The sequence below is a fragment of the Hyaena hyaena genome, unplaced genomic scaffold (assembly GCF_003009895.1).
Source record: "Hyaena hyaena isolate Hyena2069 unplaced genomic scaffold, ASM300989v1 scaffold_963, whole genome shotgun sequence".
NCBI lineage: Eukaryota > Metazoa > Chordata > Mammalia > Carnivora > Hyaenidae > Hyaena > Hyaena hyaena.
Window position 1 is genome coordinate 33,354 of NW_024081584.1, and position 27,969 is coordinate 61,322.

Sequence of the window (27,969 nt, forward strand, 5' to 3'; positions counted from 1 at the left end):
TTATTCTTACCATAAACTTCCATGCTCTACAAAACAGCAATCTGATATCCATTTACTACTTCATTCAATGTCAATACAATTAGAAAGAGTAATAGTATCTTACATGTGATAAATAGAACACCTTTCACAGAGGCTGCAGTTGAATTTAATTAGTACTTATTTTTTTCTTATATATATTTGCTCTTCCCTTTATGAAGAATCATTTAGCTGCACCTTGCAACTTTCTGAACAGAAATTTGTAAATGACTACTCCATCTTCCATGCTGGTCTGTAGTGTGTCCTCATACTTGGGCAGGCATTCTCTTATTATAATCAAAGAAAAATGTTAGCATCACTGAAATCTAGGACAAAAAACTTAATGAAATTATGGTTAAACTAATTTTAATACATAGATACTGAAAAAAAAGTAGGTCCGGAAATAATTAGGTAAAAATTAGTCTCATTCTGGCCCAGTTATAGCATGGAAATCTGAGCCTTCTTATGACATTTAAGCTTGTAGCAAAGGATGTAATCCTCATTACCAGGCACAGGAGGAATATGTTGGTTTTGTCAGATTTTTAGAACAAGAACTACTATATGTACCAGATTTGTGCTGGGTATTGCTAAAGCAAAAATTAATAGGGTATTCTCTGCCTTTGTGGAACTCACATACTAATGTGTGACAGAAACAAATATCTCTATAAATGTGAGTAGTATTATAATAGAAAAATACAAAAACTAGAGTCAGTCAGGAAAAACCTCAGTACCACTAACCAGGACAGGGGCAGCAGTATAGTCAGGGGATGCAATGTGGAGAGAAGAGAAGAATACGAATGAGCTCCCACTCAAAATGAACCTGAAAACACCATTCAAAACTTATAAAGAAGCTTAATGGTAAGAAAGACAGCCAATATATCTATAATTGTGACAGAAGGTATACATGTAAAATTAGGAAAAAATAATGCAGCCATAAGATAAATCAAAACAGCAAAATGAAAGGGATGCAAACAGATGCACCTTTCTAGTACTTATAAAACAGCAGGCGCTGCAAGATTAACCCTAGACCAGGTGGAATCTAGGGAAAAAGAAAAAATCTAGAGGAAAAAAATGACCAAAGTTGTCTAAAACATTAGTGCAGATAAAGGAAGATAAAAGCCAGGATCTACTGAGAAGATACTACAATCACAATTTTGTATGCATGTATTCACATAGCCTCAAAACCTAAGAAACTAAAAATGATAGAATTCGAAGATGCAGTCAGACTAAAAACTGGTAGATCAAGCAGGAACACATTGATATGTGTGTAATTTAACAATTTAAGTAACACAACTTAATAGACACTTATGAAATAAAGATTGCATGAGTAAATGAAGAATATTTACTATTCTCAAATACACAGAAAGCCATTTCCAAAAACCATTTCAAAGAATGAATAAAAATGGAGCATTCTCTTTTGACAATACAGTGGATTTAGAAATAAACTAAAAGATAATTTTAAAAATGTGTATATTTGGAAAAAGAAAAGCATCTTTAAATCAAACATTGAAGAAATGTCATAATGGCAGTTGACAAAATATTTTGAAATAAATGACATTAAGAATCATACTAAAGTAGGTGGGGCGCCTGGGTGGCTTAGTCGGTTAAGTGTCCGACTTTCGCTTAGGTCATGATCTCGCGGTTCGTGGGTTCGAGCCCCGCATTGGGCTCTGTGCTGACTGCCAGCTCAGAGCCTGGAGCCTGTTTCAGAGTCTGTATCTCCCTCTCTCTCTGACCCTTCCCTGCTCACGCTGTCTCTCTCTCTTTCTCTCCTAGAAATAAATAAAAATATATAAAAAAAAAAGAATCATACTAAAGTAGGTAATAAGAAGAATAAAAGCAAGGCAGAAAATAATGAAATATAAAATCAAGAAACAAGAAAAGAACAAATAGTTTTTTGACAGATCCAATGTAATAGGGAAACCCCTAGCAAAACTAATCAAGATAGAAATAGAAAAGGCATAAGTAAATAATATTAGCAACATAAAGAACCATAACCAGGTGGACTAGATATTTAAAAAGAACCACTATGACATACTAAAATCAGTGTTTTGCAGTGTATTTTAACTTAGCTGACACAAGTAATTTTGTGTGGTTGAAGCTGGTAAAACAAGTAGCTACTCAATAAATGGAAACAGTGATTGAGAATCCCCCACCCCCAGAGAAAAAGGGAGCCACAATTCTATTCATAACAAACTGAGTCTGTGAAATTGCAAAACAGTTCACATAAGGGAAGTTACTAAAATTAGAATATAAATATAGATTTTGAATGAATAAATATTGCTACAATGTCATAGAGTCTCTGATATCCTCCTCCTTACTCTTGATGTCCATCTGTTATTCTCACTGAGCATCTAACGAACTGCCTGTATTTTTCAGCAGGGCGCATCCTGTCCCATAGAACTTCAGTGATTCAGGGAGCTCATCCTGTGAGCAATTCTTTGCATCATTGTGTCTGTGGGCATGTCCAGTTCTGTCAGCTGGCCTGCAGCCTGACTGGGGTGTCCCCGCATAACCCTCATACACCCCCCTCCGCCAGCAGATCCCAGCATGGTGCTTCCCCGTAGCATGAGAGCCATCATAAGCTATGACCTTACAGAGTCAGCCCCTGCAGCCTGCAGCCCCAGTTGGCACGCTGACTCGGTCAAGGGCAGACAGGCAGAGAGCTTCCCCTCCCTCTGTTGTGCCCACAGCTCAGGTTTCAGCCTTCCAAATATAAGGTGTGCTCAGGGGTCCCAGAGCACACCCACGTTCACTGCAGAGCGTTCTGGCCTGAGGCACTCAGGCCCTCCTGGATCACCACCCGCGTGGTGGTCCATCATCAGTGTGTGTTTTCTCAGGAAACCTCAGAACACGTTTATTTCAAAAGAACAAATTGGAGAAAACAAATAGGTGAGTGACTATATCATGGCTGTGTCAACCCTTTTCCTCTGACTTTTGGGTTTGTTTCAGATGGAATATGTGTGGGCATTGTTTACAGTTGAATATATAATTTTTCTTGCTTTTTCAAATAAATATACACATTGCATTTTCTGGCTTATTGTAGTATATTTGATTATAATTTTGTGTAAACTTTTCAATTCTTTTTGTCAGATATTAATACATGGTAAATTATGTTGCTTTGCAAAAAAAAAATTATATGGGGAAAAAAAGAGAAGGAAGTCCCACGTGATTAACGATGTCTCTTTCTCTGTCACTGTCCTCACTGTTCCTTCTCTCTGGTGCTTGCCCACAGGGAAAACAATGGCATCAGTACCTTCCGTTGGTTGCCTGCTGGCCAAAAATCAGTATTATCGAAGTAAGTTATATCACCACTAGAGGGCACTCCTAGAGAATGTGATTTAAGGTGATTGTGGGATGTTAACCTATGTGTCGTGTTGTAGTCAAAATGTAAGGAACAAGACTCATGATTGTTTGTGACAGTGAAGAAAATAGGAATAGAACTCATCCCAAACCACTCAGAATCAATATTGTCTAGGTTTATCTCTTTGTTTTAACTCTGTTATATCTATCATATTGATGAAACTATTAACTCTTAAAATAAGTGAAAATAATAAGCTTATATTTCACAATTGCTTTAATATCATGTATCTTACATTTAATAGGATGCATTAAAAGCTGATAATATTACGTAAATAAAATACTATTTATTCCTTAGAAAAGAAGGAATAGCATGACACAGCTTGAAGGGTTTTTTAAAATTCATTTTCTGCTATGGAAATAGGTCAACTTCTGTTTGGCCAGTTTTATTTTTATTTATCTACACATCTGAATAGAAAGTTATAGCTTATTAAAGAAAATTCAGAAATTTCATAGAATGAGACAATCATTTCAGGAACAAATTGTCATTTATTGAAAATACATCCACATGTAGAAAATTCTTATTTCAATGATTGTTTGTAAATAAAAGTTGATTTATTCTTTTTCAAAATGGTTAAACTATGCCCATATATTTAGTGTTATTATACCATAGAAGTTATTTTTATATTCTGATCTTTTAAGGTTTAAAATACAAATATGATAAAGCAAATACAATCTTTATTCTTGAAAAAGAATTCCTTTGGGGTGCCTGGGTAGCTCAGTAGGTTAGGTGTCTGGCTTCAGCTCAAGTCATGATGTCACAGTTCATGAGTTCAAGCCCTGTGTTAGGCTCAGTGCTGACAATTCTGAGCCTGGAGCCTGCCTCAAATTCTGTGTCTCCCTCTCTCTGCCCCTTCCCCACTCACACTCCATCTCTCAAAAATAAATAAACATTAAAAAATAATAAAAAGAATTCCTTTACAAATTTCTAACTCTTATAGAATATTTGAATATATGCACATGTAAGATTTCTAATGTAGAATATTTCTACTATTCATTCTTGATTTTATACTAAGATTTTGAATTTAATGACTCTTAATTTTTAAATTCTACATCTATATCTATGGAGGGATTGAGAGAGAGTTGTCCACCATGGAAAGAAAGCATGCTAGGAAGCTACTGCTCTTCTCAGCGGCTGTCTTCCAGGCTTGGTCTGGTGTAGACATGGCTGTTGGAAATAAGTGAGGATTTGCCTTCCAAAAAATCATGAAGAAATCCCGGGAACTTTTCAAAGGAAAAAGAAAAGTATAGTTTAACCATCTCTCAGAAGAAGCAGAAGGACTTTGAGATAATGCAGCAAAAGCAGAAGCAACTAATGAGAAGAAGTCTATGCAGACAAGAGACAAATGACTATTTGGAAAACCTGGGTGTTACTGCCAGCAAGGTGTATCATAAGCTTTATGATCAAAATCTTGTGAAGCAAACAGTCATATGTTATGACATAGCCTTATAAAACGATCTTACACTTAAAAAAAAATAAGAAAGTATAATATGCCTTATTCTGGAAGACTTTTTAACTGATTGTCAATTTAATCGATTTTTAATTTATGAACTCATGATCATTTGCCAGGAGCATATGATTTCAAAACACGATATGTTACTACTTGAGAGTATAGGCATAAACAGTATGTCTGTGTTTGTCAATTCTTTCTTTGTTTATTGATTATCATTTGTTTTCTACAGAGGCCAGCATTTCTTCAGTTAGCTCTTTAACTGGCTCTGATTCTGCTAATGTCATACCTGATGACAAATCCCAGCAAGGTATTTGGTTTATTTTTTATGAGCATCCGCCTTATGATTTTCCTTTGTTTTTAATCTTGCAAATGTGTTTGGTAAGGAGGTAATATGACTTTTATTTGATAGGGTTACCAAAAGAGGCAGAAGCTGACTGGTGGTTTAAATCCTTTTTCCATTCTGAACCTGTGCTTTCAGATATAAGAAGAAAAGATCTGTCTGCCAGTAAGTACGTTTTAGGTTTTTGGCTTTTTTTTTTTCCTAAGAAAGGTATTTCCTTATCAGAATGAAACAACATAAGTAGATGTAGTAATTATTATGTTAACCAATAAGGATAAAGCATAGTTGTTTCTTGAGGGTGGTGAAGGCTTCAATATAAAGCATACTTGAGAGCCTGAGATGGAGAAGACATTTGCCCCTCCTCCCGTTTTGTTAGCCATGAGTTAAATCATGAGCACTCTTTCTAATTCTGTCGCTAAAGAGAAATTGAAAAGTCATATGCCAATTTTCAGCATTGCCTTAGGGGAAATAGTTTGGGAATCAGTGGCAAGGCTCGAAATTTGTGTTTCCAATACTTTCAGGAAACAAATAACAATTATCTACTCCAATGAAAGGGAAACATATTTCTTGGAGAAATAGCAGGCTCCAGATAGGAAAGGAAAAGAAAAAAAAATGAGACTGGACCACCTGACAGTGTGAAAGATAAAGAAAAGCTCAAAACAAGATGTAGTATGTCAAAATGACATAGGAACCAATTGGCCAAATCTGATACAATTTCAGGAATGAAATAATGATAGTAACAGAGAATTGCCATAAAATAAAATCCACTAATCATTATTGATATAAATAAATAATTAAGTGAACAAATGAGAGAGAAGGGAAAGCTCTTGATTGCAGAATTCTAATGAATGTAGAAGGATTGGTGGAAGTAGACAATTACCATTTGACGTATATTACAGTAATAATTGTTCCAAGCAAGCATTATCAATGGATGCTAAAATAAATGAGGACTAGTATGAAAAATGAGGTCTTCTCAGAGTGTCTCCCCCCAAATATTTATTAATTACAAAGGGGAAAATTAGTAAATTTCCAATGGAGAAAACTATCAGATACCACCTTAACGAAATAAACGGAAGCAGTTATAGACTTGCTATCCTAGACGCCTGCAGTAGTTCCTCTGCTGGTTTTGACTGGCCTCTGGACGGCGCCAGTGTCTAGGTAGAAGATTGAGATGGTGGGTTTGCATACAAGTGTTTCCACGCATTTTGAACCCTAACACACTGAGTAGTACAGTTGGTATTCTAATGGTTTCTAAAATACTTCTTTTTTTTGGACGCTTGACTATGTCTTGCTACTAGATGGAATAAAAAGAGTAAATAGTATTGGATTTCATAGATCCCAATGTTAATATTTAAGGGTGTTAATGAATTTTTTACTTATGATAATTTTGAAATAGAATCAATTAAATATTGAAACTTTTAAAATATAGAGACAGAAAGATCAAAATGAGGCTACTTGTTGAAAACATGTATTTTTCACTCTCTTTATCAAGTATACTAATTTGAATTATCTAGGTAACTTTCATTTATTTTTCCACTTTACTTTGACTACAAAGACAACATAACTTGCAGGTAAGCATTTCTCAGCTGTTTGTGCATGGCAATCCAATGAACATTGCTGTAATAGCTGACTACTTTATACAGCTCTAATAGTTGATTCTGACAATCAAGAGAATTCTACCTGCTGAAGTGCTGAATTTGTGAAGCACACCTTTCAGTACTCGGTTATTCCAGATGACTTTTCTTCAGTTTGAGAAGACAGAAACCTGCTGGAGTTCCCATTTACAAGACAGAATCTGCAGCCACCCACACAGCAAAAGTTTAGGCATTTTCCCCAGTACAGACTATTGCTGCAAGTGTCATCAGCAACCTGGAGAATACTGAGAAAGCATGCCTTTGAAAAGTAATGAGTCTTCAAATGTAGTGAGTTTTAAGATGTAGCCTTTTCCTTATCCATACTAGTTTTCAAGAAGTGTTTAAAAGTTTTTATTTTTAATTTTCAAACAAATTCTTAGACTCTTTATATGTCTGTTGAATGATTGATTATGTCTTAAAATTGAAACATTGATGCCTAACAATGGTCTAAAGGGCATTGTATTCAGAAATGTAGAGAACAGTTGCAAAACTGTATTTTTAATCATGAACATTGGAAATAGAAAACAGACCTATTAAAAATACATTTCTGCAGGGAAACCTGGGTTGCACCATGGGTTAAACGTCCAACTATTGATTTCGGCTCAGGTCATGATCTCATGATTTGTGTGATCAAGCCCCACGTGGGGCTCTGTGCTATCAGCACAGAGATTCTCTCTCTCTCTCTTTGCCTCTCAAAATAAGTAAATAAACATTAAACATTTTTTTAAATGTTTTACTGTATATATAACTAATTGGTTATTGTGTAGACTTTAAATTTCATAATTTTAAACAATATTTAATAATATGGAAAATCGTGATAGAAAGTTGAGTGGATAAAGCAAGATAATTTATATATGGTATGATTTTAGTTCTGTTGGAAATGTACATATTCATAATAATAGTTTGAAAGGAAATACACCAAAATCGTAACAGTGGGTGTTTCTGGAGATGGGATTATGGGTGATTTTTCATTTTCTTCTTTATATTTTTTCTGCTTCTTTTTTCAAATTTTCTAATTTGATAAGTTTTGTATATAATTAGAAAACAATAGATGTTATTAGAAAAGGATACACTGGACACATTTTGTGAATAGGAGTATTTCCTACATTGGCTAGAATTTTCCCCACTTTCCTCAATATGATAATACCAAGACTTTCAGCTGAAAAGTTTCTGTATACTGCTTGCAAATATTTTTCAATGTAAAATGGGAGGCTTTAGAAATTAAGAGTGGTGGATTCACTAAGAAGTCGATGTCACTAGTTTTATGTGACTATGACTGCATTAAACACCCAGTAGAGCACACATGGCTGTTTGTTAATAAAACTGTCTTCTTGCCCAACTGTGTAACCATGAGAAAAATGTCAGCACTGACCATTTACAGTGATGGAGACAACTGAGCAAGTATTGACTACTCTTCCCAAATGGGACATGCATTCCTTCGATTCTGTGAGTCTCTATCACTTTGCTATCAGCTAAGAGACTCATATATCACTTTGGCCCAATAGCACTTCATTATTTACATATTATTGCTTTTCTGGTGATTGCTTGCCTATGCATTATATGTACTTGTAGAGACTCATTACATTTCTGGACTCTGTATCTCATTTGGCTTTAGCGTAAAGTTAAATGCAGTGACTGAAGATTAATTTTTTTCTAAAGTGAGAGAAGAATATGATGAAACAAATGTGGTAAATTGTGGAAGGTTTTGTTTTTACTTTAAGATGATCAACAAACTCCTATTTTCTTGGCCACTTGGTATATGTGTGAACAGATGGCTTGTTTAGGTTATTCAACGACTTTTCCCAAATATGTTATCAAGTTGATATTTGCTTTGTTTACCCAGAAATAAAGCATTTATTAATTTACATTTGCCTATAATTTGTATATTTTGAATGTGTTAAAATTACTGCTTTTATATTAGTTTAGATTGGTGTTACTGCTACTGAAAGTTATTATTGTTTAAAGTAGTTGGATTTGACATAATATTTTAGTTAAATATATTATAATGAGCATATATAGTTATTAAGCACTTTAGAGTGGCAAATACACACATATATATGTGAGAATGGATGATTATATGGTTAGAGAGATGGAAAGAGAGGGAGATAGCCAGGGATCCTAAAAAATAAATATATGAAGAATCTTTCAGTAAAGTAACATTAAAGTGGATTTTAAAAACTGATTGAAAAATTGAAAGGATTCTTGTGTGCTATCCTAGGGTTTCTACAGAATGAGAATGATATAAATAAAAAGAACAAAACGTCTCCCAGCTAATTGCTTCTAATGTAATTTTCCTACAATGCAGACACTTTGGGGCTGTGTTTAAAAAGTACTTCACACAAAGATCTCAGTATAGCTGTTATTTTGGTTAAAACACCTCCTCCTTGGCTTTGTTGCCTAATGGTTAGATAACAAATAGTGGAGGCTAAATATATTTTAAGAGTGTCATAACTCCCTATAATTTGAGATGTGCTATGATCATTCTAATTTAATATTATGAAATGTTATATGCCTTGGCAGGGATGTCCGTATTAAATGCAACTAGGTTTTGGCAATTTCTGCTCAGGTTCTGTGATATTATATGTTAAGATTCTAGTAATTTTTTGAGATATGATTTTGATAGCAGGTTCCAAGTTATTGACCCCATATCTTTTACAGATAAAACCACCAAGAGCCAATTCATCAATTCTTACTAACTAGATTTTAAACCTACCTGGTGCTTCATACATTATGAAGTTTGGGTTGTAAGAAACAAGACTCAAGAATTCCATTTGCCTATTAAAAAGTGATGATGGAAAAATAATTGCTTAGGTTGAATGGAGTAGCTAAACTTCTACTTTAGATTTTATTTTAAATGATTTTTGGATCTACCCATTTATATACTTTCCCGTGAGCGTTACCCAAACCCAGACTTTTATCCTTTCTCCCAAGGAAAATGGCCATGACATCTTATGGTCCACTTGCACTCTTTTTTAAATCTCTCCAATCGAATGTTCTCTAGATCACTCACAATCATCTTAACAAAATACAGATCTGTAATACTCTCCTGTGAATACTCATTAACATTAGCACACTCACAGTATTTAATAATTCCATTATGCTCAGGATAAAGTCACAACTCACACACCTACCCCCCCCCACACCCACACACACACACACACACATAGTATCCTGATCCATGGAGATCTGATCTCCATAGCTAGTCTTGTATCTCACTCCCGAAAGCGTCCTGTGTTCCAGCTACATCAGTTCTCTCAGTTTCTCACATACCAGCTTTGTTCTTGCCACAGGGTATTTCCCCAGGCTCTTCTCTCAGCTTGGACTCTATTCACTTAATTAATGTCTACTCATCATTTAAATGTGGGCTCAAAACTCTTCCTCAGAGAAAAATGTCTCTAATCCACTTAATAAATTAGATTTTTCATTATAAGCTCTCATAACCCCTATTCCTCTATGTTCTAGCTTTTATCACAGTTATAATTATACATTTGGTTATGCAGTTATTTGTTTTCCCCACCGCATTATAAACCAGACCAGGGCAAGGACCATGTCTGCTCTACTCAACATTTTATACCCAGCTTCTAACATATCAGCAAATATGTGTCAAATGGATGACAATGGTTCTTTAGCAAGGCCTGGCCCCTCTCTCAAGAAGTGTTACATTTCGGCAAATAAAGCAAACACTAAATCAATAAAGACAATATTTTCCAACAGTGGCAAGCTCTGTGAAGGAAATGAAATACTTGTGTTGGAAAGTGATGGAGGGAAGACAGAGGCTGAGGGAAGGCTTCTCTAATTGGTGTCTTTAGGAAGGAAAGCCTTACTGAGAAGCAGACGTGGGACTGAATCCTGAAAGAGAGGAAGCAGCCCATTTTGTGAAAAGCACGCTAGGCAGAAAAAATAGTGCAATTTACCATGCTCTATACAGTATATCTAGTCTCCTGTTACACGATTTTCAAGAGTTTGGAAGAATTTGGTATTTTCTAGGTGGGGTCAAATTGTCTACTGTGTTTCCTTCCAGCTAAAACTGGGATGAGAAGTGGCCTGGTCAGGTTTGGGGTCATGTACTTTTTTTTTTAACATCCTTCAAGGTGACCTGTGAATTAGCTAATCATCACACTGTGGGAGCAGCATGCCTGTGAAGTCACAGGGCAGTTCCCACAGCTCTTGTGACACCTTCAGTGCTGTGGGCCACAGCCTCAGGGGCCTCTCCAGTCCCTGAAGTAATTTCCTCAACTCATGAGGAAAGTTTTATCCCATCATTTTTTTCCCACCTCTCCTACCAAATGGACAAACAAATTGCTATTATTTTAAAGATTCTTTTCATTTCAAAAATTATCTTTTTATAACTATTTCATGTAAAAAAAAACAAACTAGTGAAAGAGAGTGATACATAGTTACCCTCTTTCCTCAATAGTCTAGAAAGAATTTATTTCAGCTTGGGAGTCTGAAAAATGTTCTCCTGTTACAGTATAATTATTTAGTCTCCAAAATGTGGTGGGAGAAAAAGTTTATCTTTCTAATATAATGTTTTAAACAACTTTCATTTGAGGTTTTAATCCATTTCAATTAAATTTATTGTAACCAAATATATATTTCATCTATTCAGGGAAAGTGATTGTATTTTTTGTATAGTTTTATCTAAATAGGTCAGATATAAAAGTTTTGCTTCACCACTTTTAATTAGATAGATTGAAAGTCATTTGCACCCAGGTTGTAAACCCAAAATATGTTAAATCCTTTGCACTATTGTAATTATTTGATTAACAGCCAACAGGAATGTGAGTCTCATAAGTATTTTATCCTCTTTACATGCCTAGCAGAGGTTTTCAAATTAATGAATTAACAGTTACTGAAACTATGATTTATGCGTCAATTAACAAAGGTTAGGATTTTGAAATTACTTTACAAGGAAGAGTGACCAACATTTTATTTTCAAATAAACTGCTTTGAAAATGTTTATGCAATCTTAAAAAGTGCATTTAGAGAGCTATCTACCTTCAAATTTCAAGCTAAATTCTACCATGAAGAGAGGAGACAGTCAAAGCTCATAAACTAAACTGATCATGTTGCATTTTCTTAAGTCATCCTAGATGGATTTCACATACCCATTTATTTCCTGTTACTGCTGATACTGCTTAATATTCTGGAAGAACACCAGATTATTCTCTCTATTGCTCAGAAAGCATTCTTATAGCTTCCTTGATTGGCTGACATTCTGTGCAGTCTCTGAGGTATGAGCGCATTTGAGTCTATTTGACGGCAGACACAGGAACTCAGTCTACTCTGCATTCTGGACTCCAGAAGCAGGGCCCCATACTGAAAGCCAAGCAGGTTTCATTCAAACCGGCAGTGGAGGACTGGGATGGAAATTTGGGGGATGTGGAGGTGAATTAATTTTTCTTGTATATATCTTAAAAAGTTTAACCAGTCTCTAACTGGCCAATTAATTCCAATTCCACCAACAAGTATTTTCCTTTTGAAAACCACCTGTTAACACAATCCCATACTCCTTGTCCTTTCAAAATTCTAGAAAATATTAAATTTCAAGTCAAATCTCTCTCCAGCTAATTATTTACAGTGCTTAGGTGTGTTGTTCCAATGGCAATAATAACTTCTCTAATGTTAAGTAATTAAAATGACAGGGACAGGGAGAAAGCTAGAGGTGTATTTCAACAGTGTAACAACTCTGGAAGAGCCTTGGCTGTTGCCTAGAGAGGAAGCTATTTTAGCAAAGCTGCAGCCTGCACATCTCAACATTCCAAGTGCCTCAGAACTGCATAGTGAGTTTGATAAAATGCAGATACCAAAGCTCCTTTTCCAGAAATCCTAGATCAATAGTCCTGGTCCTATGCTGAGTCCTAGGAATCTCATTCTTTAATAAGGGCTCCTGGTAAATTATACCTGCTATGTAGAGTAATGCTTTATTAGACTAGCAGAAACTACACCTCTCCTTCCACCCAAACTTTGGACACAAGCCTTTGGTTTGCTGTGGTTGTAATTTCAGATGTGAAAAACTCAAGTGGCCTGAGACAGCATGTGAGTAATTTTTGAAACAAAATCACATGGTACAGAGAAGTCATTTGAAGTGACAAAAGGTTAGGGACAAACATGCATAATCAAAGATTGAAGGGAAGAGCTGGAGTTTGGAAGGATTTTCTATTTTTGCAGGTAGTTTTCTTCTACATTCTCAAATGTTAAGGATGACAGAAAACTAACTTATTTTTATTAAAATGCACTTGTTGTTTTTCATTTCCTAAATCATTCATTTCCTATGTTAGAGATAAATGCAATCTGAAAGAATAATGCTTTTTCTTAACTTATCCCAACTGCACATCTGTCACATGAAACACCTATTCTGTTTCTCTGATCTTAATGTTTTTCCTGTGATTCTGTGATAACACTATGGCTCTCAAAGTAAATATAGAAAACTGGTTTGTATCACCTAATTTTCAAAAACAGCAGTACATGAATTAAATAAATGTAGATTAGGAGAATTACAGACAATGGAGATGTATGCTGATTTTGCTAAGCAAATACCGGTGGCAATATTTGTTTTATTCATTCATTCACTGTAATTATTTATTGTCTGAACGCCATGTGTCAGGTACTACCTGGACTCCAGTCTCCCAAAATCTCATTTCACGTGAGTACAGGAGAACATTGGGCAGGCTGATAATCATACTTGCCCTCTGCAGAGCTGAGGGAATAAGTCCACTAAATGCCAGCTACTTGAAGTTTGCAGATTGTGGAACCATAAAAGGGAAGACTAACTAGTATGGTTGAAGTTAAAAATAACCACTGAGGCTTTAACTTTAAGAAAGTGGAACAATAGGGATGCCTGTGTGGCTCAGTCGTTAAGCATCCCAGTCTGGATTTCAGCTCAGGTCATGATCTCACAGTCATTGATGTCAGGGTTGTGAGTTAGAGCCCTGCGTTGGACTCTATATGGAGTGTAGAACCTGCTTAAGATTCTCTCTCCAACTTCTCTCTGCATTCTCTCAGATAGAAAGAAAGAAAGAAAGAAACAAAGGAAGGAAGGAAGGAAGGAAGGAAGGAAGGAAGGAAGGAAGGAAGGAAGGAAGGAAGGGAGGAAGGAAGGAAAGAAGGAAGGAAGGAAGGAAGGAAGGAAGGAAGAAAAAGACTTTAAAAAAAAATGAAAACATACACTTATGAGTTTTATTATTGCATGAGGTTTTACATGATGTAACTTGTATTTTAAGAATGATCTTAAAAAATTCTAATTGTTTTTGCATTACTCCAGAAAGTATAATTTCTAAAATATACCATGCTTACCCAAGGGTTCCTAAAATTAGAATAAAATTTTGCAGCATGTTGGGAGCCATCTGAACTCACTAGTTGAGAATACTCCTTGTGAGGTTAAGACAGGTTTTGCAACGTCTCTTGCTGTTAGATGATGACCGATATCTACCTCCACTCAATTATTTTTTGCTTGAACACCGACCCCCGAGGCACCTTGTTGGTTGGTATGAGGAGTGACTTGTCCCCTTATTCTGGCCCTGGTATGCTGATTGCACCCTGTGAAGGAACTTATTGTGGGAACTTCTTTTTTGTGATCATGGGAACAGACACTGTGTTTCCTGAGGATCCTGGTTTTCTTATACTTCCTTTCAAGCAAACAGGCTATTGACCTCTGCTCACAAAGAACTAACTGTGCCTTTGCTGTGCTAAAAACATTGCCTTGTATTTGAATGCTAAAGATACCTTCCTTCCCCATGTGATAAGCATCTAAATCACCTACATCAATCACTATTGATAAAGGTTATGCATGAGTCTTCTACAAATCTATGTTCTGGGATATTTTTACATATCAAGGAAATTTGTCATCAAAAACCATTGTCTAAGGCAAATGCCACTTCTGTGCTGTTCCCCATACACTTAATCATAAATAAAGCTGAGTCTCAGTCAGTGTAGAGATGCCTGTCTGGTGGCCAGAAAGAATCTCATCGCTCTCTCATCCCTCTCTCACTGACACTGTCCATCCTTCAGGGACCCCTGGACTGGTTGGAGTGTGACCCCGGCAGCAGCCGCAATTTTGGGAAACTAATATGTAAAGCATGTGCTTTTTATGTTGGAAAGTATTGTTACAAAGTTTTCAAACTTCTAAGTCCTTTCTTTGTTATTTCAATCTTTTCTTTGTTATTTGCTATTAACTATTGCAAGGTACTATATTCAGGGCTGTGTTGTGCTCACAGGCTGAGTTAAATCTTATTTTTAATAAATGTTTTTAAATTACTGGAAACAATTTGAGGCGTCTGGGTGGCTCAGTCAGTTAAGCACCGGGCTCTTGATTTCAGCTCAGATCATTATCTCACGGTTCCTGAGTGTGAGCTGGTGTTGTGCTCTGTGCTGGCAGCAGAGAGCCTGCTTAGGATTCTCTCTCTCTCTGCCCCTCCCCCACTCTCAAAAATAAATAAATAAACTTAAAAATAGATTAGTAGAAACAACTTAAAAACTTTATAGAATTAGAAACTAACTCATCAGTACTAAGGATTACACGAGGGACAGGTCCTGTTACTAGAATCAGTTAGAATTCCATGCTTCCCTGCTTGTGTGATCTCAGGAGTTTACTTGGCTTGGTCAGGGATGAGGAGGAGAGCAGCGCGTGTGTGTGTGTGTGTGTGTGTGTGTGTGTGTGTGTGCGTGCAGATGTGTAACAACAGCCCAATAGCGACTGTAGAAAGTAGTTGCCTCCTAGCTGGTGTATATGATCCAGGATGGGTCATTCTTTTTTTTTAATGTTTATTTTTGAGAGAGAGAAAGAGAGAGAGAGAGTCTACATATAAGTGGGGGAGGGGCATAGAGAGAGAGGCACAGGACCAGAAGCTGGCTCCAAGCTGACAGCAGACAGCCTGAGGACATGGAGCTGGAACCCATGAACCATGAGATCATGACCTGAGCCAAAGCCTGAAGCTTAACTGACTGAGTCACGCAGGCACCCCAGGATGGTCATTCTTAAACAAGGGTGCCTCTCTGCCTTACTATATTCAGTGTATTACACTCTTCTAGCTAACTGGGGTACTGCAGGAGATGATGATACAGGATTCTTGCCTGTCAAGAGTTTCTAACAATCACAAACTGGGTATGCTTTTTGTGAAAGAATAATTTATTTAGAATAAGTATTATGTGCATATGGTATACCTTCCAAATAAAATAGAGAAGAATTGATAAGTATGTCTCTCCTTTGATTTACCCCTCCACCCAGTTCCCATTGTTTGAGGAAACAGTTGTCACCAGATTCTAATTTATGCTTGAAATAATATTTTAGATACTTTATAAAAATTACAAAAGAAGGGAGTTTGGGTGGCTGAGTTGGTTGAGCATTGGCTATTGATTTTGGCTGGGATCATGATCCCAGGGTTGTGGATTGAGGCTGCTTAAGATTTCTCTCTGTATCCCTCTACCACTCTCTCTCGAATAAAAAAAAATTAAATTACAGAAGAGATATAAATAGAGACATACACGTGGACATGGGCATTTTTATGGTAGCATGCAGCCCACCAAACCATGCTGTACTTCATATTTTTTACTTGAAATAGGAAGTTTCTATATTGATCTTATTAGAGATACTTCATTGTTTTAATGGATTTTTTCCAATAATCTTACAGTGCATTTTTAGTTTTTCTGAATCTTTTATTATCATCAAAATGTTTTTTATTTTTATTGTTTATTTATTTATTTTGAAAGAGAGAGAGAGAGAAAGAGTGCATACCCCCCTTTCCCCATACATGCATGTCTCTGAACAAGGGAGGTTCAGAGAGAGAAAGAGCAGGCCCCCAAGCAGGCTCCTTTCTGTCAGAGCAGAGCCTGTAGGGGGATCGATATCACAAACTCTGAGATCATGCAAGGCTTGAGCCAGAAGAGTCTATTGCTCAACCTACTGACCTAACCAGGGGCTCCCATTAAACACATTTTAATTAATTTTATTTCATACACAATTATTAGCCTGTAGAAACAATTATTTGTCTGTACTTAGAAGTGAAATTCCTTGATTAGCATTAATTTCAAATTTTAGTAGGTAGTCCCCAAATTCTCTAATTAAAAGTTGTACCAATTTACACTCCCCATAGTAATATGTGCAAGGGCCCAATGTTCTCTATCTCTGTGCATGCAAGGTGTAATCAAATGTAGATCATTTCAGCTCTTAGAAAAGCAGGATATCTCACTAGTTTCTACTGAAAGATTTATTATAAGCAAAGATACACATAACTTTTTCATTTTTTAAGAGGGAATCTACATTTCCTTTACTATGACCTTGCCATTCATAGTCTTTATAAGAGTACTTTATATTTTAAGGATGTACATCTTTTTATCTGTCATCTGTCATATTAAATATTGTTTTCTCAGGTTATTGCTTGAAATTAATTTTGTTAATGGAGTTTTGCCATGAAGAAATTTTTATGTAGTAAAACTTAACAATATTTCTATTATTTGCTTCTAGATTTTGTTTCATAATTAGAAATCCCACCCCACTTAGAATGTGTTTTTAAAATTTCCCTTATTTCTAAGACTTGTATAGTTCTGTTTTTATCATTATTATTTTTCTATCTGCACTTTATTTTGGCAAGAGATGTGGTGAATGATTTCAATATTTTTTTAATTCTTGATAGCTATTCTGTTGTTCCAACATAATTTGTCAAATAAAATATCTTTTCTCCAATGGCTTGAAATAAAAATTTATTTCTTTTTCCTCAAGGTATCTGGATTGACTTCTGGACATTATTTTTGGTTTTCATGATATATCTGGCTACTCACATAAGACCGGTTATTATTTACCATAACTTTATAATCCATACTAATATTTTGAAGGACTAGTGTTCCCTCAGTTTTTGTTTACTTACTCATTTTGAAGTAATTATAGACTCACAGAAAGCTACAAAAATAGTACAGAGAAGTTATGTATAACCCTCATCTAGTTTCTTCCAATGATTATATCTTATATATGTATACAATGTCAAAAGAAGGAATTTCATATTGATACAAAGTATGTTTCTAGTCCTATACCATTTTATCACCTGCAGATTTGTGTTACCACCCCCACAATTAAGAGTACAGAACTATTCCAACACCAAAAATTTCCCTCCTGCTACCCATACTACTCTTTAACCCTTAGCAACAACTAACCTGTTTCTATTTCTATAATTTTGTTATTTAGAGAATTATATTAAATGGAATCATACAGTATGAATGCAATATAAACTTTTGAGATTGGGTGTTTGTTTTCACTCAACATCATTGCTTTGCGATTCATCCAGCTTGGTGCATGTGTCAATAGCTCATTCTTTAATGCTGAGTAGTGTTCCAGGGTACACACGTACCAGTTCGTCTCATGATTCACCGTCGAAAGGCCTCTTTCCAGGGAGGGTTATTATACATAAATTGCAAAAAACATCAGGGTCCATGTTTTTGTGTGACATAACTTTTCATTTCTCTAGAATAAGTGTTCAGGTGCTATTGCTGGATCATATGGTAGTGGTTTCGTTTTATAAAAAACTGAAAAATTGTTTTCCAAAGTGGCTGTACCATTTCCTGTTTCCTTGGGTGTGCATGAGTGATTCAGTACCTCTACATTCTCCCCAAAATTTGATGCTTTCATTTGTTGTTATTTTAGTTGTTTTGATCAGTCTGTAATGATATCTAATTTTTGCTTTAACTCTCACTCACTATTTCCTTCAAAGGAAGGAAAGCCAATTGCACCCACTTTCTACTCTCTTTCTATGACTCCAATGAGCCAAATGTTGGATCCTTTGTTATAGTCCAACAGATCCTTGAGTTTCCGCCCATTTTTTAGTCTATTTTCTCTCTGCTGTTTGTGAAAGGTAGTTTCTATTATTCTGTTTTCAAGTTTACTGATGTTTTCCTCTGTCCCTCTCATCCTAATATTGAGCTCACATTTGAGCTTTTAATTTTGTTTATTGTATCTTTCAGTTCTAAAATTTTTATTTGATACTTCTTTTACCTCCTATCTTTGCTAAGATTATGTTTTTCTTTTTAAATTTGTTTCAAGCATGTTTGTAATTGCTCATTGAAGCATTTCTATAATGATTGCTTTGAAATCCTTGTCAAGTAATTTCAACATCTGTTGCAGCTCAGTGTTGGCATTTGTTGGCTTTTTTTTTTTTCCTCAGTTTGAGATCTTCTTGGTTCTTGGTATGACAAGTGACTTTCAATTGAACCCTGGACATTTTAAGTATTATATTATGAGATTCTGGATCTTGTTCAGAGCTTGTTTTAGCAGACTCCTAGGGGTGTTGGTAGGCTAGCACCTCATCACAGCCAGGTGTAGGTGGAGATCGAGGCTGTCCACTAGGCTTTGTTGACACCTAGAGGAGAGATGCTCCTTGTTACTGCACAGTGAGTCCACAGTCCTTACTCCACCTGACCTCCACCGACGGCACCCAGTGAGGAGCAAGAGAGCTCCCTTGTTACTGCTGCATGAGGTTGGGAGTATGGACTCCCTCATGCCCTCCATTGATACCAGTGGGAAGCCTCTTAAGAGCCTGTGAGGATGACATCTCTTTGGGAGGTCATTGATAGGACTTGACTGCTGGTGGACCTGTGAGCTGGACCCTGGACAATTGGAGGCTCCCCACTCTTCCATTGTCCTTGGAATTTGCATCCATTTGCATTTCCATTCCCCAGAAACTGCCCCAAGGACACATCCATAGTGATGTGGTATTGAGGCTATTTGAACAGTATACCTGACTGAGCCTACCCAAGGCTTTGTATATACACTTTTAAGATTTGGCCAGTGGGTATGGACATCTACTAGTCTTGAAGCCATCCAGACAAGCCTCATATGTAAGTTCCCTTTGCTCATTAAAACTGTCACCTACCAATCTGGAGTGGTTTGCTTCTTTCTCCTGTCTGTCCCTACCCTGCATACAAGGGTAAGTTTCAGAATACAGGCAGGAAACTCCGGACAGCTTGTGAACAAATGATTGGCCAAGCCAGCCAGGGGACTGATGAAATGAAATGGGTTGTGGAGAAGAGGTATCCATGGGGAGTTCCTGAGTTGGTCAATGATTTCGTTTTTTTTTTTTTTAATATTTTTTATTAATTTCTGAGAGAGAGAGAGACCGCATGAGCAAGGGAGGGTCAGAGAGAGAGGGAAATACAGAATCTGAAACAGGCTCCAGGCTCTGAGCTGTCAGCACAGAGCTCAACACCGGGCTTGAACCAATGAACCATGAGATCATGACCTGAGCCAAAGTCAGACGCTTAACCAACTGAACCACCCAGGTGCCCCAAGTCAGTGATTTCTATGTGGGGAGGGGTGGGCCCATATGTAGATGCTTGTGAAGTATTGTGTGAATATGGGGACACCCTGAAAATGCCAAGCGGCCTAATGCGCTTGTTGGAGGAGCTGCATAGAGCACACTGAGACAAAGAGGAGAAACACTTTTCCACAATGGGCTGGCCTCTCCCATGAGCTGTTCCACTGCCCACTGATGACCAGCTAGAGGCTGAAGCTCAGATTAGAAAGTTGGAGGAGCTGAGGTTAGAGATGGATGTGTAGGTGCCCACTACTCTCCTAGCTTCAGGACTACCAAACAAGTTGGAAGAGGGAAAACATTTATGTGCCATTCTGCAAAGCTAAGAGTACGTAAACCACAGATTGAGGTCCAAGCACTTGTAACAAAGCCTGATTGGGATGGGAAGCAGTGGAGTTCCTGGGAAAATGAGAAGAAAGAGGATGTTGTGAAGAAATGGATGAAATGTTTCATGCTGTGTGACCCTTCATACAAAAGAAAATTTTAAATAGCAATTACTTCAAAGCTCCCAGGAAGAAAGGACTTCTTTTTCTGTCCTTTAAGGTTGTAAATCTTATGTAAGTTTGAAATATAAACACTCCAAAAGATGACCAAAGCACTGCACACAGAGTTAAGGGAGGGGAGGAAGAAGAAGAAAGAAAATAATTTTAATATCAAAAGTACACTGGTGCAAATTTAGAACTTGAATTTCTTTTTTATTAAAAGAACAAAGTTGTCTTAGATTATTGGCCTGCTATTTAATAAAAAAAAAAAGGGTTTTGGTTGTTGTTGTTGTTGTTGTTGTTTTACTTCAATGTACTCTGCCCAGAAAAGGTTCTGTTTTGTTTTATCAGGTCTTTGATTACTCAAAGAACTGAGTTTTCTTGCTTAAAAGAGCTGTTTTCTACAACTATGTAATTTTTGTATATGTTAAATGTTATGGGAAGTATTTTCAAATAAGAAGTGATGATAAACATTTTTTAGGGTTTGTTTATATAAAATTCCTAAAAATCTAATATGTCTTGGTATAATGTTATCATTCATAAATGTAAAATCTACATCGCAGAAATAAATTCCCTTGTCAGTTGCTTTATGATAAATATCATATCTTATATGATATCATATATTTATAATAATATCATATCTTAAACCACAACCATTTTTAAGTCCTTTGTCATTTGCTGACACTTACTGATTTACTCCAATGATTTGACAAAAAGTGTTCCTGCAAATGTGCTTTATTTTCAGGGAAAAGACTTTGACAAGTTTCTGATATAGCTAAAATCATTTTTTTTTCATGTAGGACTGACAATAATAAACTTAACAAGGGCTTCCCTGAGGCTACCTGTGCATCCCCAGAATATGTCAGGAGTTGGTAACCCAAGATGTCCCCTTTATCTCTCCCCACATCAGTATAATGGGCCCGTTACATTAGTGTGAAGGCATCCCCTGCTGCAGACACCGCACACTTTGCTGAAACATCTGTGAGGGGGAGGTTGGGTGATGAACCCACAGAAAACTCAAGGCTCAGATATCACTTCAAGGTTTGGAAAGTCTTTGGTTGGGTAAGATTCATAGTGTTCCAGAAGTTGAGTTTGATAAGATACAAGCCTATCCACATCCTAAAAATGTAAAGGAGATCCAAGACTTTTGGGGGAGATCTTGGGTTTGGAGGACTTTAATTTCTTACCCTTTATTGTGTCCCCGTTCCTTATACCTCCTGGTAAAGAAAGGGCACATATGGGACTAGGGCTAGAGCAGCAAGCTACCTTTGAGAAGGCAAAAATACTAGTGAAGCAGAATAAAGCTTTGGGCATCCCCCAAGCAGGCTACGATTAGAGTTAGATGTGTATGGCTCTGGAAGGTGTGTATCTGGCACTGGGGCTGAGACCAGAGAAGGGAGAGTGCCCCAAGGATTTTGGTTCCAGCTCTGGAAGGTGGCAAGAGTCTGACAGATCCCTATCGAGTGAGAGCTCCTAGCAGTGTGCACAGTGCTACTTCAGGTGGAGACTCTCATGAAGGAAGGAACCACAGCAGCCTGTGGACTGAATGAACTCAGAGTGGTTTGTCTGGTGTTCCCTTTGCAGTGACAGTTGGGCTGCTCTAAAATGATTAACTTTCTGACTTGGACAGTAAAAAGCCAAGGGGTAAATGATGATAAATAAGCCCTTAGAAGTTCAAGACTATCTAGTCCATCTACAAGAACCTGAAACAGTCCTCACTGTCTTAGACATCCAGGCCCATAAGGAACTGACACTGCCTGGCAATCAAAAAGCTGATGCCCTAGCTTGGGTAGAAACTTAGCAACTGACCCTTCCATAGGTACAACAGATTGGGTGCATAGAAAGTGGCCACTGCAGTGCCCAGGTGAGATGGCGTGTTGTCAAGCATGATGATTTGCCCTTGAAGTATAGTGACTTGATTAAAGTAGTAACACTATGCCTTGTGTGTTTCAGTGCCCAATGCAACTGCCAAAGGAGATTGGGTCGATCCACCAGAGTTCCCAACTGGCCAGTGATTGACAAATTGATTATAGTAACCCCCTCCCTCTGAGTGAGGATCCTAAATATGCCTTGATTTGTGTGGACACTACATCTGGCTTAACCCAAGCTTTCCTGTGTCAAGTGCAAAGTGGGCCACCATCATTAGTGGATTAGAGAAGCTGAGTTATGTATGGATACTCTCATGAAAAAGACCATGATAGGAGGGTCACATTTCAGATATGATATGCAAAATGGGACAAAAGAGCATTGCATTAAATGGAGGTTCCTTCTCACCTACACCTATAAGCAATGGAGTTGGTAAAAAAGAAAAATAAAATATTAAAGTAGCAGATTAAATTGTTAACATGTAAAAGCACCTTGGCTGGGTGGACTAACGTATTGTCCCAAGCTTCAGTACATTTGAATGATCAAGCAGTGTGGACTGTTGCTCCCTGTGACAGACTGGGACCTCTGCTGAAGCACCCAACACTGTAAACGTATAGCAGTGACAAGAAATAGCCATTGCCCTGACTCTCACAACATGCTTTGCTGCTGAGAACACCAAGCCCCACCACACCTGGGAGAGGAGCTACCTACTAGAATTTGCAATGAGTACATTACTTTGCATCCCTGGATGAGGAGAAACTATTCAGTCTCCACTGGGATCCCATTGTCCTACTGCAAGCTTGACTTGTTGAAATGCACTATCCCTGGAATGGAACATGCACCATTGAAAGGCGGGGAGAAGGTGGGCATCCTGGTCTGACATCTCCACTCCCAGTGCATCCCCTAACACCAGGTAGTGCTGCCTCCCCAACATATATGGTATGCACAACCTGGTCACATTCCAAAATCTGCCAACCTCCCTCTCCACAAGGCCAGATGGGCACATTCTGTTTTCCACTAGTTTAATGTTTGGTTGACATCTTTGTTCCCTCCATTGGCTTGGAGGATGTCATAACATATATAGAAGCACTTACTAAATTTACCCAGCAAGTCTTTTTTTTAATGTTTATTTATTTTGAGAGAGAGAGAGAGAGGGAGAGAGCATGCATCTACATGAGCAACCAGGGAAGAGAGAGAGAGAGAGAGAGAGAGAGAGAATCCCAAGGAGGCTCCACTGAGGTTGATGTGGGGCTTGATCTCAAGACCCTGAGATCGTGACCTGACCCAAAATTGAGTTGGATGCTTAACCAACTGAGCCACCTAAGTGCCCCTCACACAGCGAGTCTTGAACGATAATAATAAAACCTGTCCTTACTGAACACTGAAATGTTTCTGATATAAAGAGCTGTTCTCCAAAATAACATGGCTGTGAGGGGCGCCTGGGTGGCTTAGTCGGTTAAGCGTCTAACTTTCACTTAGGTCATGATCTCGTGGTTCGTGGGTTCGAGCCCCATGTCGGGCTCTGTGCTGACTGCCAGCTCAGAGCCTGGAGCCTATTTCAGAGTCTGTGTCTCCCTCTCTCTCTGACCCTCCCCTGCTCACGCTGTCTCTCTCTCTCTCCTAGAAATAAATAAAAATATTTTAAAAAAAATAACATGGCTGTGGACATTATAACTGTCTCACAAGGAGACACCTGTATTGTTACCCAAACAGAATGCTGTGTGTTCATACCCATGAGGCTGCTAATTGATCATCTTTATGAAACCACATGAGGACATATCTGAATGCCATGAATGATCCACCCCCATGTTAGAAGATTTAATACATTAGTGGTTCAGATCATGGGGCTTTTGAAAAAAGTTGTCATTGATTTTGGGAACCACTGGGATTTGTTTTGGGGAATGTGTGTTTCTCTGGCATGAACCTGTGTTGTTAATGTGGCATCTGCTTCTAGTGCAGCAAAGTACTACCAGAGGGCCACCTCCATGCTCATGAGACTCCTGCTGACAGCTCAACGTAGAAAATTGGGTGTGCTGCATATGAAACTGTGAGTGAGTTGCTGATTTGTAGAGTGTTAGGGGAGGTCATCCAGAGGACATGGATGCTGTTTGACCTGTGAGCTGGACTGGCTAATCAGAGGCTCCCCACTCCTTTCCATCTTTGGAATGTGTATTCTGTTTGCCTTCCCAACTCCTGGAGGCTGCTCCAAGGATACAGCCTTGAGATGGTGACGTGGCACTGAGAGTTAGAAGGTAGCATGACCGAGCACAGTCAAGGACTTTATATAAACTGAAAGTGTGACAGGTGGGTGCAGAGATCTTATCCTGCGCAGCCCAAGACAAGCCTCGCACAGAAGTTCCCTTGCTTATCGAACTTGCCACCTCCCCATCTTTCCCATCTGGAACACCTACTTCTTCCTCTCTCCCTGCCCCAAAGAAGGAGGCCAGTTTCAAATCACACCTGAGAAGCTCCCAGGGGTTTGGGAACCATCACATACTGGCTCTGCACTGTGGCACTTACTCCAACACCAGTACTGGGGGTTAGGGTGCCCGTTACCACCTGCAAGGGTGGGAAACCAAGCCCCCACTCACGTTTGCTGGCAGGGAGGGACGTGGGGCCATGGTTTCTCTGCAGTGCTGGCTGTAGCAGAGTGATGATTCTCAAAAGTACTCTGTCTGGCTAGCATGCCCCTTTCCTAGTCTTTTGACTTGACTCTGCGGCTTCCTTTGGGCTTTTAATTTTGTCTGTTCTTTTTTGATTTGGTTTGGTTTTGTTGCCCATGTGTATGTCCTGGTTGCTGGCTTCTCCGGTATTCAGTATGAGACATATGAAGGAAAAATAAACCTGGGGAACTCACCACTGCATTCTCCCTTCGATCTAAGGACCTTAGCCATTCCTCTTTAGAGACTTCTTATATGTGCTTTGCATGCAATGTCCAGGGTTGTTAGTTTTACATAGTGCAAATATTTCTACCCACATATGCTCACAGCCAATTTTTCCTCCTTACTTATTTCTTTAGACATATTCTTTGTATTTTGTTTTCTTATTTCTATGAGGTTCAAAAATCTTGTCATTTCCCCCTTCTTTCTTTCCAAAATGTTGCTATTATTTCATCGCAGCTACATTAACTTTCAATATTAACTTAGAGAGAATTTTCATTTTTATTGAATTAATTATTTTCCCCCAAGGTAAGTGTGTCTTTCCATGGTTCATGGCCTCATTTGTATCTCTCACTAGTGTTTCAAACTTTTACTCATGATGGCCTGTGTTTGGGGGGCGAGTCATTCTTAGATATTTTTTATTACACATTTTCCTACCTTCTCTTCTGATTACTTGTGTTTGTGTATTGCAGACTAGTGATTCCTGTATATTAATTTTCTACCTAGATATGTTATGAGCTTTCATGTCATTTATAACAGTTTTTCACTGATTTAAAAAATTAATGTTTATTCATTTTTGAGAGATAGAGTACAAGTGGGGGAGGGTCAGAGAGAGACAGAGACACAGAATCTGAAGCAGGCTCCAGGCTCTGAGCCGTCAGCACAGAGCCTGACACAGTACTCAAACCCAAGAAGTGCAAGATCATGACCTGAGCTGAAGTCAGGCACCCAACCAACTGAGTTACCCAGTGCCCCTCACTGATTTCTTATACTTATAAAATAAATATATCATCTGTAAATAAATAATTATTTTATCATCCACTTTATGATTTTTAAAGTTTCTTCCTCTTACTTAATTATGTTGGGCATTTTATTCAAGCAGTGTCAAATAAAAATGACCAGTAGAGTAGAGTTACACAATGTGAGGAGGAGACATCACTTAATCTTACTCCTTGAAAACACACCTCTGACTTGCAGTGCAATGACCTTAGGCCAGTGATTGTAAACTCTTGTCTTGCATTTGCCTATAACTGGAATATTTCCAATATTTTTCCTTTAAACATTTTGCTTTGAGATTCATCATGGTACAGCCTTTTAAAAAAGCATATATCTGGGGTGCCTGGGTGGCTCAGTCAATTAAACGTCTAACTTCAGCTCAGATCATGATCTTGTGGTTCATGAGTTCAAGTCTCACATTGAGCTCTATGCAGACAGCTCAGAACCTGGAGCCTGCTTTAGATTCTATCTCCCTCTCTCTCTGCCCCTCCCAGCCTCATGCATTTTTCTATAACTCAAAAACGAATAAATGTTAAAAATTTTTTTAAAAAAATAAAAAAAATAACTCTTGTTCTTTTTAAAAATTCTACACTTCTAAAATGACTGACTTTATCAATTTTGCACTTATATTATCAATCATTTTACTTTACTTAGGTTTATTTTGTTGTTCTATTATTTTTAATTCTTCAGTTGGAACTTAATTTATTTTTATTCCACTTGAAAATTGTTAATAGCATGAATGTTTAAAGTTATGAATATTTCTCTTACTTCAACATTAGCTCTAGATCCAAAGCTCTGATATTGTAGTGGGGGTACAGGTTTGGGGTCCACACAGACTAGGTTTGGCCACTTGCTGGTGACAAGATCCAAAGATGGAGAGACCATTGGTGATGAAACAAGACAGGAATTCATTTCAGTGAGGCCAACACCAGGAAGACAGTGGACTATTTTCTCAAAGACTGTCCCCAAAGGGCTAAAATTACTTCCAGGTGTACATAAGGAAAATGTGGGACAGAGGTCCGTGGGTCCATATGGTTTCAGCAGTGAAAGTCAGGTTGATCAATGTCTAGAGCTGGATCACTGGTGAAACTTTGGCTCAGGACAGTCCCTACTGAAGGGGCAGTTTAGTTTCAGTAGGTGGACGCTTTGCTCCCAGACCTTTTGCCTGAGTTAAGAGATAAGCTGGAAAGCAGAAGTTAATTACAAAGTTTGAGCTCAAAATGGAAGTACTTGAGTCCTCTTTTAATAGAGTACTCTAATTTTTGTTACTTTTTATATTATTTATAATTTTTGTTTTATTTTCTTTATGACTCAGAAGATATTCGAGAGATTTTAACTTTTTAGTTAAAAGAATATACATGCTATAAGGGGCACCTGGGTGGCTCAGTCGGTTAAGTGCCAACTTTGGCTCAGGTCATGATCTCACAGTTTGTGAGTTTGAGCCCCACACTGGGCTCTGTGCTGACAGCCTGGAGCCTGCAGCCTGCTTTGGAGTCTGTCTCCCTCTCTGTGCCCCGCTCCCTCATGCTCTGTCACTGTCTCTCAAAAATGAATAAACATTTAAAAAATTATTTTAAAAAACCCCACTTGCTGTTAATTGTTTTGTTTTCCAGTTTTGTCATCAATTCCCAGTTACATTCCGTTACTACCAGATAATGTTGTAAATTAATATATCTTCATTTTTTGTGAGCACCTCTATGGATGTTTACAGGAGAAGAAAAAGGTTTAACTTTTGGTTTCAAGAATTGTGTGACTTATTGCATTCCTTTTTCTATTGCTGCATGAAACTTATCTCAGGTTTGGCAGCAACACAGACACGTGACTTCGAAGTTTTAATGGGTCAGGAGTTGCAGCAGCTTAGCCGGGT

The 27,969-nt window shown here is 37.8% G+C and overlaps 1 protein-coding gene and 1 pseudogene across 1 annotated transcript; both read left to right on the forward strand.

The window, feature by feature from the left end:
* The first annotated feature begins 3,258 nt into the window (after window positions 1-3,258).
* PPDPFL (pancreatic progenitor cell differentiation and proliferation factor like) lies at window positions 3,259-10,828 on the forward strand. The gene is made up of 4 exons (XM_039221148.1): window positions 3,259-3,313; window positions 5,059-5,136; window positions 5,239-5,334; window positions 10,791-10,828. The coding sequence occupies exons 1-4, from the start codon at window positions 3,259-3,261 to the stop codon at window positions 10,826-10,828; spliced, it is 267 nt and encodes an 88-aa protein (XP_039077079.1).
* On the forward strand, window positions 4,540-4,725 carry LOC120223105 (annotated as a pseudogene).
* Window positions 10,829-27,969: the final 17,141 nt, after the last annotated feature.

Excerpts from the sequence above, each read along its gene's own strand:
- PPDPFL (XM_039221148.1), top strand. The coding sequence starts at position 3,259 with ATGGCATCAGTACCTTCCGTTGGTTGCCTGCTGGCCAAAAATCAGTAT. Across the intron at positions 3,314-5,058 it reads CAAAAATCAGTATTATCGAA|AGGCCAGCATTTCTTCAGTT; the intron begins GTAAGTTATATC and ends TGTTTTCTACAG. Across the intron at positions 5,137-5,238 it reads TGATGACAAATCCCAGCAAG|GGTTACCAAAAGAGGCAGAA; the intron begins GTATTTGGTTTA and ends TTTATTTGATAG.